The sequence below is a fragment of the Acinonyx jubatus genome, chromosome D2, assembly GCF_027475565.1.
Source record: "Acinonyx jubatus isolate Ajub_Pintada_27869175 chromosome D2, VMU_Ajub_asm_v1.0, whole genome shotgun sequence".
Classification (NCBI taxonomy): domain Eukaryota; kingdom Metazoa; phylum Chordata; class Mammalia; order Carnivora; family Felidae; genus Acinonyx; species Acinonyx jubatus.
In genome coordinates, this window is record NC_069393.1 from 79,906,045 (window position 1) to 79,918,801 (window position 12,757).

General features: G+C 45.0%; 1 protein-coding gene across 2 annotated transcripts in view; it reads right to left on the bottom strand.

The window, feature by feature from the left end:
- ADAM12 (ADAM metallopeptidase domain 12) overlaps nucleotides 1–12,757 on the bottom strand; it is a 341,670-nt gene that overhangs the window by 239,174 nt on the left and 89,739 nt on the right. For both annotated transcript variants that reach the window (XM_053207586.1, XM_027063359.2), the window contains exon 3: nucleotides 11,108–11,181. In XM_053207586.1, the coding sequence (XP_053063561.1) occupies nucleotides 11,108–11,181 (74 nt within the window). The remainder of the gene's footprint in view (nucleotides 1–11,107; nucleotides 11,182–12,757) is intronic.

Sequence of the window (12,757 nt, forward strand, 5' to 3'; positions counted from 1 at the left end):
AAATTGAAGTACAGTTGACATATATAAATTCATTTCAAGTGTAGAGCACAGCAATTCAACAATTATATACATTATGAAATGTTCACCATATGTTACAATACTATCAACTCTATTCCCTATGCTGTACTTTACATTCCCGTGAATTACTTAGTTTACAGCTAGAAGTTTGTACACTACACAACTGGAAGTGTGTATCCCCTTCGCTCGTTTCAGATTACAGATAAGAGAAATCAGGACTAGCGCGGTTAATTCATTTGCTGAAAGTCACGAAGCTTAGAGATCCAGAAATTTCACGTTTCCTTCTTGATTCAATGCTTCGCCCCTATACCATACTACACCTCTTTGCTCTTGGCGGGGGGTGTGCAGGGAGAAAAGGAGGACAACGATAGACATATATCCTACTTCCCTAAATGCTCATCCTCGTGACTTCTATCGATATGGATTAGAATTGCTGCTCTGGAAACAGAGTGAAACGCAGAAGCATTAGTTGGTTGGTGGTGGGGATAGCCTATACATCTAGAGGAAATCAATTGATTAATTTGTCAGTTTGTTTTTTTGTTTGTTTTTTTTTTAGCAAACTTGAATCTTTTCTGGGATACAACAGAGCATAAACTGATTAATTAGCTAATTAATAATATATGGCCATCTACATCGGTGATTGCATTTAAATTTTACATGCAAAGGTTACTTTGGAGAAAGCATCAGTTCTGAATTAGTAACTTGGCAAGCAAAAAGAGGTTTGTGGAATGTCTATGCAGGTAATTTATGGTCCACTGTAAAAATACGGACTTCTGATTGAAGAAGTAATCATAGAGCATAAGAAGTAATGTAATCAAGCCATCAGCATGACCCTATTTGGTATGGTAATAAATTCGATCCAAAATTTCAGTGTATTTCATTTTTTACTATGAAATTTATTGTCAGTTTGGTTTCCATACAACACCCAGTGCTCATCCCAACAGGTGCCCTCCTCAATGCCCATTATCCACTCTCCCCTGAAAATTTAAGTGTATTTCAAATGTATTTCTTAAAGTATAGGGATAATGCTATTAGTAAGTTTCTAAAATCATTTTTTTCATATATACATAAGATGTTTAATACCTATTTTTTCATTTAACCAACTTCCTAATATTCTATATATTTGGTCAATATGAATGTACAATACCACCAGGACTTTACTAAAAATGTTACTAATTCATTGCCTTGTGAAAACCATGCATGAAGACCATATCCCACAACTCCTGAAGGAATTTCTGTGGTATTGAGATTTGTCACCTGGGCACTGCTTGGTCACTAACATAGCACAGAGGGAATCTCCATTGGAGAATGTCAGATTTTTAAAGAAAACCAAGAAACTGACCAACAAAACCCTCGGGCCAGTGGAGACCGAAGGGGTAGCCTTAGAAATGCCATGAAATTAATATGATGCGTAAATAAATTGTCTCCCAGAATAAGTCTCTTGCTGCGAGGGTTGCTCTTATATCATCTTCTACCTGCCCACATGTTTTTCATAAGGAAGAAAATCTCGAAAGGAAGGAAGGAAGGAAGGAAGGAAGGAAGGAAGGAAGGAAGGAAGGAAGGAAGGAAGGAAGGAAGGAAGAAGAAATTCTGTTCTCCACTTATGTTTAGCCCACTTCAACCCACAACGAAATCCACCAGTACACTGATGGGAAAGAAGTGCCTGTTTCATAACATTTTTAGATAAAAGCCCTTCTTCTATTTCTGTCAGCTGTACTTGCACAAGTGTGGCTGGCGTGTCTTTTTGGGCTGTGGGTCTTTGAAGAATTTACTGCCACTTCCTTTTTGTCTGACTCAGTCTGCTTGCCGGTGACACAGTTGCCTTAATTTGCCATTGTCGTTGGCATGGAAACAGCCCTTGAGGGACAGGTGAGGTCTGGACTCCAGTTCAGAGCCCTCGTTTTCATGCCAGCAAGGCTCAGACCAGTTCCTGCTCTCCTATTCTGACCCCCAAGTATCTACTGCCATGGAGGATGTAGGGACATGTTCGCTTTAAAAGAAAAGGACATTAAGGTCTCTACAGCGGGGTTTCAGAGTCAGGCTTACAGCCTGTATCCCATCAGCTGCTTTAGAGACAGGCTCTGGTATACCTCTGCACCCCCAGGGATCCTGGCATGAATGCAGGTGACCATGGAGTGAAGCCCCAAGTGTGAGGTGCTATACTTGAGGAATACAGTCGCCACCAAGAGGCAAAGGCCAAGCCTTTCCCTCAACTTCAGGGTAACCAACAGTTGATAAGGGAAAGTTCTTCTCTATAGAAGAATTCCAGGTAACAAATGAAGAAGAAATGATAGAACTAGAACATCACCTAAAGAAAGAACTGATCTAAGAAGTTGTTGGTGAGGGCCACTGACCCTGGAGGGTAAAGGCTCAAATTGAGCTTTATGACAGAAGCCTCAGGATGAGCCCTGAACCCAATGTTCAGTCCAACATCACAAAATTCCCGATGTGATGCCAGAGAAGGACACAGAACCACCCATGATGTAGTCCTACCAAACCAAACCCAGAACCTGAGTGTGCTCAAGGCTATAGATGTAACGCCTGGTTAACACAAAACCCAGGGGCCAGAGGAACAGGCTAGATGACACCATGGGGATGAAGTCAGCAAGCTAGCATATGAAAAATCCTACTGGGCAAGCAACCTGGTTTCATTCACAAGGATTGCAAGACTTCAAAGGTAAAAATTAAAAAGGAGGACCAGGAAAAAAGACTGACCATTAAAAAAGCTGCACAAATGCAATATGGGGGGTGTGTTTATACACTGATTCAAGCAATCCAACTGCCAAAAAAGGTTCCGAGCTTTCTGGAGAGTTAGTCTTTTTGTCTTACCCGATCAATGAAGAGTCATTATATCACGTAAACAGAAGCACTGTGGCCTTCCTATTGAGGATGTGCCAACTAGAAAAGGCAAGGGACCAGTCATAAATACACCAGCCTGCACAGCATCCACGTGTCACCACACCGGCCACACTGCAGGGGAGGGGCGGTCAGATGACAACCACGACAGCAACCCTGGATCACCCCCTAGGCACCAGAGACCACCTGGACATAGCCAAGGCAGCTATCCGTTTGGGATGTGGTGTTCTGGAAAGGAGTCCTGAAGATGTGCAAGATTCTCGTCAGAAAATCATAAACCCGAGGCACAAGAAGCAAAGGACTGGAAGTGATGTAATTCGACTTGGAAATCCACGTCCATCTCAAATGACCTTGTCAAACCCTTCAAACTTTAAAGAAGTCCATTCAAGGATGCCATACTCTCAAACTGGAATTATAGAGGGGCACCTCTTTGGAAAGGTTGAACTTAACCAGCTCAGGCACGTTAAAGGTTAAGTCAGGCTGGGGAGCCAAAACTTCTAAAAACGGTGGGCTGACCTTTTCCAATGTCTGTATAACTTCAAAGACTGAGATGAGGAAGGAAGTTCAAGGGGATGCAGTTCTTACCCAGCAAACAAAATTTAGCCCAATTAGAAAGAACTCTTAAATGTTAAGAGACTTTAACTTAATTCAGAAGGGGTTGGGTCTAGTTAGAAGACCCCTGAAGTCCATCAACTGCAGGAGTCTACAGTCATGGGCAGAGGATTTTCCACTGTCCTTTCTCCACCTCATCCAAGGGCAGAGGCGACCCATCGGGTACAGCCCGAAGCTGCAAAGCAGGGGATGGAACATGCTGTACCGCAGGAATCAGGTAGCCTGGAGAGGGGTGGTCACTCCCTGTAGGAAAGACCATTCTCATGGGCAATGCATCAGCTAAGACAGGGACCCCAAACTAGGAGGATCTAGTGGGCTGGCATTTCCCTGCCCACCCCAGCACCTCCAGCACAACTTTCAGCCATAACGGAAATGTTCACACAGCTCTAAGTGGCAATGAGCACGTGAACTGTGGCTGGTGTTACCAACTAACTGAAGTTTGAGTTTTATTTAAATTAACGTCAATGGCTTCCTGTGGCCGGTTATGAAGAGAACTCCTTGTGGAATGTATCCCAAATACAATCCCCAGGCCCTATAACTGGCAATTCTCATTCAATAGAGAGACACGGGGCCCGGCATCTGCCTTGGGAACAAGCTCCCCAGGTGATCCTCGTGCTGGTGGTCCCACGAAAATGCCCCAGACAGAGTTGAAGGAGGGTCAGGTTGTCTGTAGGCACTCCTGGCAGAGGGACACCCGCTAGATGGAGACAGACTATAGGAAGGATGTGGAATAGGTCCCGGAGCAGGCCTCGAAGCTACAGGCTCGCCCCACTGTGCTCCCACCCAGATATCACAGGAAACACTGACAGTGCCTTGGGTTGTGACAGCCACCCAGACACTCTCAGGGTCATGGCCAAGGCCTCACGATGTCCCATCCACCGCAGGCTGGTGCACTTCAGCTCACAGCCCCCGGACATTGCTATACTTAGGCCAGCCACAAACATCCACAGATCCCAAAGAAATGTCATGCCCCATTCCACATGATAACCTTCCACAGGTCACCTCCCGAGGGGATTCTGTTAGGCGCAAAAGTCCACGCTTCTGCAAGACTTTAAGGACCGTGCCCACCACGATCCACGTCTTGGTGTCCCCGGCCATTGCCCAAAGGGCGAGTTTTGGGTTCTTTCCTAGGGTTCTCTATTCTGATCACAGATCATCAATGTTCTAGCATTTCCTGTAGAAGAGTCGCCCTTTCCATTCCCCAGGGCAGCCAACTGCTCATCACTTTCTGCCCATTCTCGCCGCTGAACGTCTCTCATCTACCCCTTTCTGCGGGCTCTCTGTTGCTTGGAGCCATTACCTGCTCCTTCCTGTGCACCGGCGATAAACAGCCTCCCGTCCAACCCCACTCTTCAGCTTCCCCAACCTCATCTTCACGTGTAGCCAGAATGCTATTTTAAAACCTGAATTTTATAACGTCATTGCCCTACTTACAGGCCTTGATTCCACGAGGCACCACTGTCCCTACGAGAAAACACTGAGGTCCTTATCACAGAGCACGAGGTCCCGCACGGGCTGACGTCCACTTCTCTCACCATCTCCCTCTTGCCCAGTAGCACACCGACTCTTAGTTTCTGAAACGCTTCAAAGCTCCTTCGCCCCTGCCCCACGACGTTTATGCCAGCCCCTCCTTCTCTGGGAACCCTCTACCCTCTGCCCTCCTTTGCCTGGCTTGGTCCGATTCATGTGTAGTTCAAAATGTGCTTCCTCACATGCCTTCCTTCCCTAGGCCATGCCGGGCCCCACACTGTCTTCCTCGCTCTCAGCCCCACTCACTGTTTTGTGATGGCCTGTGTAGCATTGGGCTCCTTGACTGGCCTCCAAGGGGACAAGGCCTTGACCTTGTTCACTCTATCTCCAGTGCCAACCCCAAGTGTCTGGTACTAAATAAACATTTGTGAACAAACGACTAAGTGAACAAAGAAATGATTTCATTGATTTATTATTAACTCATTATCAATCATTTGAGTTAATAAAGATTTGTAGATGGTGGAAGGGAAGCAGCTGAGAGACAAAACCAGGCAAGTAGACAGAAGACTTTCTGAGATATGGTTTTGTCCCTGGTACTTGAGTCAGTAATTAGACACCCGCCCCCCCAAACCGGCAAATTAAAGCTGGGGGTTCTAATAGGCAGGCTGGGCTTCCTCTGCAAGAGTAGAAATTTTTAAAAAAAACAGCACTCGGTGCACCAAAACTTAAAAATTTTTAATTCCTAAAGATGTCAAGATTGTGAAATTAAGAGCCAAAAGCTTAGCACGCTAATCCTTTCCAGCTCTTGTCAGAATCAGGCTATTTGGCTATCATCAACTCTCACAGGCAAGATTAGGCATGATCTGATCTCCACTAATTTAAGAAGTTTGAAGTAGATCATAGTTTCGGTGAACCCAAAATATACTTAGGCGAAGTAACAAATATCGCTGGGTGCACAGGAATGGGTCACTGAGTCATCCAAACCTGATCTCGAAAACCAACATGAGCTCGAATCTTTTAGCGCTGAGCGTGCACAGACTCGTCTTCCTTCTCGCAGATGAGAAAACAGAGAAGGCAAGCTTGTGGCTGGAAGCAGAGCTGGGTTTCAAAGCCTGGTTTCTTGACTCCAAGCCCTGTGTCTCCTTGAATAATTAGTTTCTTACACCACCCAAGACAGACCCTTAACCTCCTGGTGACTCACTTCTGGCTTGGTCCAGACTGTCTGCATTCCGTCCTTCCCTCACATGGTAAGTGCTTAACAGGTGCCCACTACCAGCCAGACCCTGGGGACGCAGGTGGAGGAGGCAGCTGAGACCCTGGCCTTAAGGACATCGTGGAGCGGCACGGGGGGGGGGGGGGTGTTCTGGAGGGTTCAGTGATCCGACAGGGTCACCGCGCGGCAGGACAACAGCCACTCTGGTTTAGGGCCACGGCACCCCTGCACACACACGGGTGGCAATCACCTTAGAGCAGCCACACGGCCTCAGGGGCTCATGTTGAGTTTGTGGGTCTCATTCATGAGAACTACGAGTAAATTTCCTTCTGAACTTACGTTTGTTTTCCGCTAACCCAAGCATAGGACTTTACATTTATCCTCATTAAATCTCACCTTGTTGGTTTTGGCCCATTGAGCCACACTGCTGAAATCTCTATAATCCGGATTCTGTGATGCAGAGCAGTTAGCCCTCCAGCCTGGCGTTGTTAAGAAGTGTGGTCAGTGCACCTCTGATGTCTTCATAGAGATGGCTCAGGAAATTGCGGGCCAGGACGAGGCCTCGGACACAGCCCCGGGGCCACTGAGCGCATCTCAGTCCGGCTGTCCAACATGGTTTGGGTCAACATGAACCATGGATTCGTATCCTCTGGGTGACTATTCAGCCCACCCCTAACCTATCCGACGCTATCTCTGCACCGGCCACGTTTCTCCCTCCTGCATCAGGATGCTCCAAGAGATGCTATCAAATAAACACCTGCCCAAATATTTACTCCCATGTCTGACAAATTTAAAATGCCCTTTCTTCTACCGTTTGAGTGAATATTAATTAGATTGGCCCCTTAAGAGAGGTCTGGAATTATTCCAGACGGAATAAAAGCCAACGCCGGAGTTCCCCTAGCGCGAAGACCGGCAGATATAAATTCAGCGGGCCGTGGACCTTCCTGCAGCACCTGCCTCCAGTCAGTGATGGGCCAAGGCCTAAAACACAGAAAGCTCGGTGGATCTGAGAGACGGGGGGAGTGTGATCTCCCGCCATCACTTCTAATTATCCTAAACTGGAAAAACGGATGCCTAAGCTGGCCAGCCTGTCCAATAAAGCATTTTGATCAAAGATGCAGTTGCACAGAGCACCTGTTTGAGGGATGGCCTGAGAGACCACGGGGACCCAGGAGAGTTACGATAAGTCATAAAGCGGTCCCCGCAGCTCTGTAGGCAGACAGCATCACTGTGAAAAATGCTTCTCCAGGGAAGCTTTGAGTTTCTTTAAACATTCAATTATGGCTATACAAACACAGATTTTAAGTGAACAGCATCCAATCTTTGCACAAATTAGGGATGCTAGGAGGCAAATAAAAGAGATTCCCTGAAACAACTATTGAATACAAATTCTGCCCTGCTTCATGTAGAACTGGTGTACGTGCTGAGTTTTTGAGGAGGGTTAATTAGGTGACCCTCTTTTAGTATTAGCTTTGGGTTATATGGCTCTTATGAGTTGAGACACTGAGGCTACCTTTATTTTAGTTATGATTTCCAAGTCGGTTTTTAATTAAAATAGATTTCTGAATACTTAAAGACCCAGGATTCGATGAACAGAGCTTTGTAGCCATTTGAGAGTTGCTGGAGGCCTTTCTAAAACACAGCATTTCCTTTTTATGACTAATAAATACTCCAATATTCTTCTTTTCAACCTTTAAGCTTTTTACAAATGTTTTTCCTTCAATACAAAAAGTTTTCCTAATTTTAACAGTAATATTTTCTTGTTGTAAAACATGAATAAAGTAAATTTCTTCCATAATCTTACTGCTCAGAGCTACCTGGGCGTGTGTATAATTTTTAAATCAAAACTGAATAATACCATGTAAAATATTACCTAACATGCTGTTCACATTGATTACATCGTGAATGCTTTTTACAATAAGAAAGATCCCCATCATCACCTTTAATTGCTGCACAGTTCTCTATTTCATGGCTGGGTCCTAATTTATTGCATCTATCTTCTATCAATTTAGGTAAAATATTCTGCAGTGAACATCCCTGCACGCAAGGCTGATTCCCAGCCTGCAGGCATGATACAGGGTACTGACAGGTTACCTTCTGGTTAGCCAGGCTCTCTACTGTGCTGGTTAAATATTCACGTTTATCTTGCGTGAACATTTACCTTTGAGTTCTTATAGCTTCATGTGGATAAACTCTCTAATTGGATCTATTGGGCCAAAGGCTATGTGAATGAAAAATTCTACTTTATCCTGGACAATGGATTATATTTTGTGTCTAACAGCATCAAGGGCTAGAAAGATGCAAGCATTTCGCTCTGCCTAAAAAATGGCAGATTTTTGGTATTATCTCAAAAATGAAGTCGACATGGAACAGACATGTAATTTTTCTCAAAAAAAAAATATTACTCGGAAGTATTTCAGGGAAATGCAACTTTCAAATAGTAATACCGGCATGCTCTAATTATAAAAATGTTATTTTTAGGAGAACAGAATCTCTACGATTGTAGTATTAATAAGTGGTATAATTAAAATAAAGCTGTAGAATGTCGTGGAAACATACCCAACACTCTCCATGTACTTTCTAAAATGTCAGTTGACAGGGAGGGTGGGAAGAGAGATATCAATCAAGAAGCGATCGTTTTGTTTTCAACTTTTCTAATCTTGAGATTATTTTGTGAAGGGCCCAGAATCGGAAGTGAACAAATGAAGGCTCCCTTCAAAATGATCTTTTATACAAACTAGCCACTGTGCCACAGTCACTGCGTATCATACTATCCGCCTTAATGGCCAGTGAGTCATTTTCGAAAAGAACCACGAATGAGGCTAGTGAGCCACTTACGGACTCAGAGAACCAGATGGGCACTAAGGACTGCATTTCTATATGGAAACGCCCATTATAAAGCTAAAGGAAGAAGTACACAGACTACGATATCCACCAAGAAGACAAAAAACAAAAAAACAAAAAAAACCCCTAAAGCCTTATTTATAAGGAAAAAAATGTATTTGAACAACCCTTGAAATATTAATCAGGATTGTGTTTGGTGGTAGAAGTATTTTATTTTTGGCTCTTTGTTCTTTTTTTTCTCCTGCAATTTTCAATTTTCTGCCGTGGACATGTATCCCTTTTAGGGTAAAAACAAATAACTTAAGGTTTTCATTAAGTGGATTTCCGTTCTCCTATCTGGAGTCCTATCACCATCTGAAGGTCTGGGATGGGCACCACTCACACTGTTCCCCGCATCTCCCAAAATTCTGACAAAAGGAGAAGCCACCAAAAGCCAGCAGCAATCCCAAAACCCCACTGAGGACACGATCACCACCAGAAGCCTTACTCTCTTTTGCTCTTTCAGGGAATGCCTAGTTTCGTCCATTGAGATAGTTGGAAACCACCTACGAAGAGCAATTTACAAAACTTAAAATGTCTCACGGCATTCTTACGTGGAAAAAAAAAAAAAAGACAGGTAACATATTTACTTCGCTAAGAGAAACACAGCAAAGGCAGCACAGTTTTCTGCCCAGCAACCTGCTCATCCAAGATGCGTGCCCGAACCTCTGCTCTAAGGCCACCAAGTCACGAGGAAGGCTAAAAGCACATTATGTACTGCTAACCAAAGCTTTACCTTTCTTAAGTCTATCTCTTTCAATGTTTAATTATTTTTGAGAGAGTGAGAGAGAGAGAGCGCGCGCGAATGGAAGAGGGGCAGAGAGAGAGGGAGACAGAGGATCTGTAGCAGGCTCTGCACTGACTGCAAAGAGCTCGATGTGGGGCTCGAACTCACCAACTGTGAGATCATGACCTGAGTGAAGACGCTCAACCAACTGAGCCACCCAGACGCCCCTTTACAAAAGCTTTCACCCCATTTAACGGTGAGGGGTAAACACGCAGGAAACATGAAGAGGCAGGTTGCAGGTCCCCACGAACAGCCCATGCTATCCTATTTGCTTGGGACCCTCAAATCAAAGCACGGAGACAGTAAGCGATCTGACCTGCTCACGTGGAGACACAGAGTCAGATTTTTGCGACACGTGTCTCTGGCAGAACTCATTCCAGGGAGGCTCTCTTATCTACTCTGTCACTGCAGAAAAAGTCAGCACTTCACTGATACGTGACGAATAGGACCCAGTAATTCTAGAAGACAGAAACTCCTTTCTGAATCATGTGGCACTTGGTAACTTGATTTACAGCTTTAGCTACAGATTGCTTATTAGGAACACACAGATCTTTCCTGATACTAATCAAATAGCATAGTAAGGGGTCCTTTGGGTCTGAGGAACCCATGGGGAGAGCCAGGGTATAAAGGATGACAGGAACAGGGTTTGTGTTACTTTACGCCTTGAGGTAGACACAGTTTTCTACTGGGAAGCCATACAAAATATGTAATAATATTCATCTGCTCCAGGAAAAGAAATAGAATACCATTTTTGGAAATTCGTATAATTTTGCAAAAAAAAAAGGTCAAATTTTTAAACAGAAAGATAAAATAAATACTTTGTACCACTGGAGACAAGCTCTGAAAGATAAATAAACCCTTGGTATTTCTCAGGGGGAAAAAAAAAGAGATTCTATTCATTTGAAGCAATTTCTCCTTATATAAGCCAGGGATTGCCAAAAGCCAACTAATTATGGAATGCTGTTATGTGAACAGAAGATGCTTAAATTCTACCCCTGACAAATCAGGCTCTGAAAAAAAAAAGGAACATCAGAACTCGGAGAAAAACCTGCTGATTCACAGACTTCTTTCTTAGAGTGATACAATTCTTTTGTTTTTCCATTGGAATCATGTCTTCAAGTTAATTCCAGCCTCAGATCCAAACTGGATTATGAACCCATGCATTTCATTCTGTTTCTCTAAATGCCAAGGCGGGTGACACAGCACGTTGAGCCCACGGCTCCTCACTTTATCCTGCGGCGCGGCAAACAAGAATTAACGTGACTTACTCGTTTCTTTCCAGGTTTACGATCAGCTCTTTGCTTTCCAGTTGTATTCGAATATTCAACGCGTCCGGATGATTCTGAAAGATAAATAAGAGAAGTCAGCCGAGACACGTTTCACATTCACTTGTCAACGTTTGACTCTGCTCTGAAGGCATATGCCACGGAGGCAGAGAAAAAACACATTTTCTTCTTGGGACCGGTCTGAGACCCCCAAGTGGAGGAGACCAGGTCAACCAGGACCAGAGTCTGGAAGACGCAGCGCCTTCTGGGACAGCGTGAACATGGCCTGCACCCCTTTCCTTTGGCCACATACCCTTGAGACCCTTCTTCACTCTCCCCACCTTCCACGATTAAACTCCTTCCTCAGTTTCCCTGGCATCTTCATTTCCCCAACTGCTCGTGTCAGAAAGGTGAAGATCCGTCTGAAACCTTCTTCTCTCTCTCTAGTTCCTCCTACTCCATGAAGATCTCCTTCGGGGCTGCCCTCCAAACTGCAACTCCTGTAACACCTTATACACCTCTCCACCCCTCTCCAGGTCAATGTGCAGTCACTCTCACCGGGATTCCTGCAAAGCCGTCCTAACCTGGGTCTGTCCACCTCTGCCTTCTTCCCATTCATTCTCCAATGGCAACACGAGCGTGTTTTGAAAAACACCTCCTCATCAACCCACCCCCTTTTGCAATGAGCCCGCACTGGCGCTGGGACTTCAGGGTCACCGCACTGGCCTTGCCAGCTCCTCAGACACACCGAGCTCCTCTGCAGGGCTCATCTTCGTGCATGCTGTTCCCGCCGCTTGGAACGCTTCCCCTCAGCTATTCTACTCAGTTCCGGCTTAAACGTCGGCAAGTTGAGGAAATCTTACCTCACTCCTCAATCCCACTGCAAGCCCATCTTCCCCGGTAGGCTTTCTTCTAGCCTCCTGCCCTTTCCCTCCCTGTAAGGAAGAACTTCCTTCCTCCTTGCGATAACTCAGTATGTTGACTTCCTCTTACTTATTATGTCCACAAAAGCACCAGAGAAATAAAAGCAGCCCAATTAATAGTTGGTGAAGGAAGGAATCAATGAATAGGGCACACATCTCTGCCAACCTCTTCTTCTTACGAGGCAGACACTCTCCTCCTCTGGGCTCCAGGAAACCCAGTTCACGTGTGCCCATCTATCAGTGGGGGGCAGGCACCTATGTTCTCTGTTGTGTCCCAGAAATCCCAATGAGTTTCTTGCCCTGCCCTGAGAACGCACCTGTATGACAGTGTCCCTTAACCCATGCCCTGCCAACCCAGGGCAGTCACGTGTGCCACACTCCCACTTTTGAGCCCAACCATTCAAAGTCCTTACCCAAATCAAAATTTATTTGCTAACTCAAAGGTATTCTATGAAGCCCCTCTGTGCTCCCTTTACTGCCGTGCACCCTTAGAGATTCTGGTACAGTCACTTCCAACTCCCCTTTATCTAGGCCAGCATGTTTCAAATGGGGGGTTTACATAGCCATGGGGCATTTCTCACTGGGAGAATTTAAAATTCTTTAATTTAATTTTATAGAGACAGAGTGAATGGGGAGAGGGGCTGGGGGAGTGAGGGAGAGAGGGAGAGAGAGAGAGAGAGAGAATGAATGAATGAATGAATGAATGAATCTTAAGCAGGTTCCATGTTCA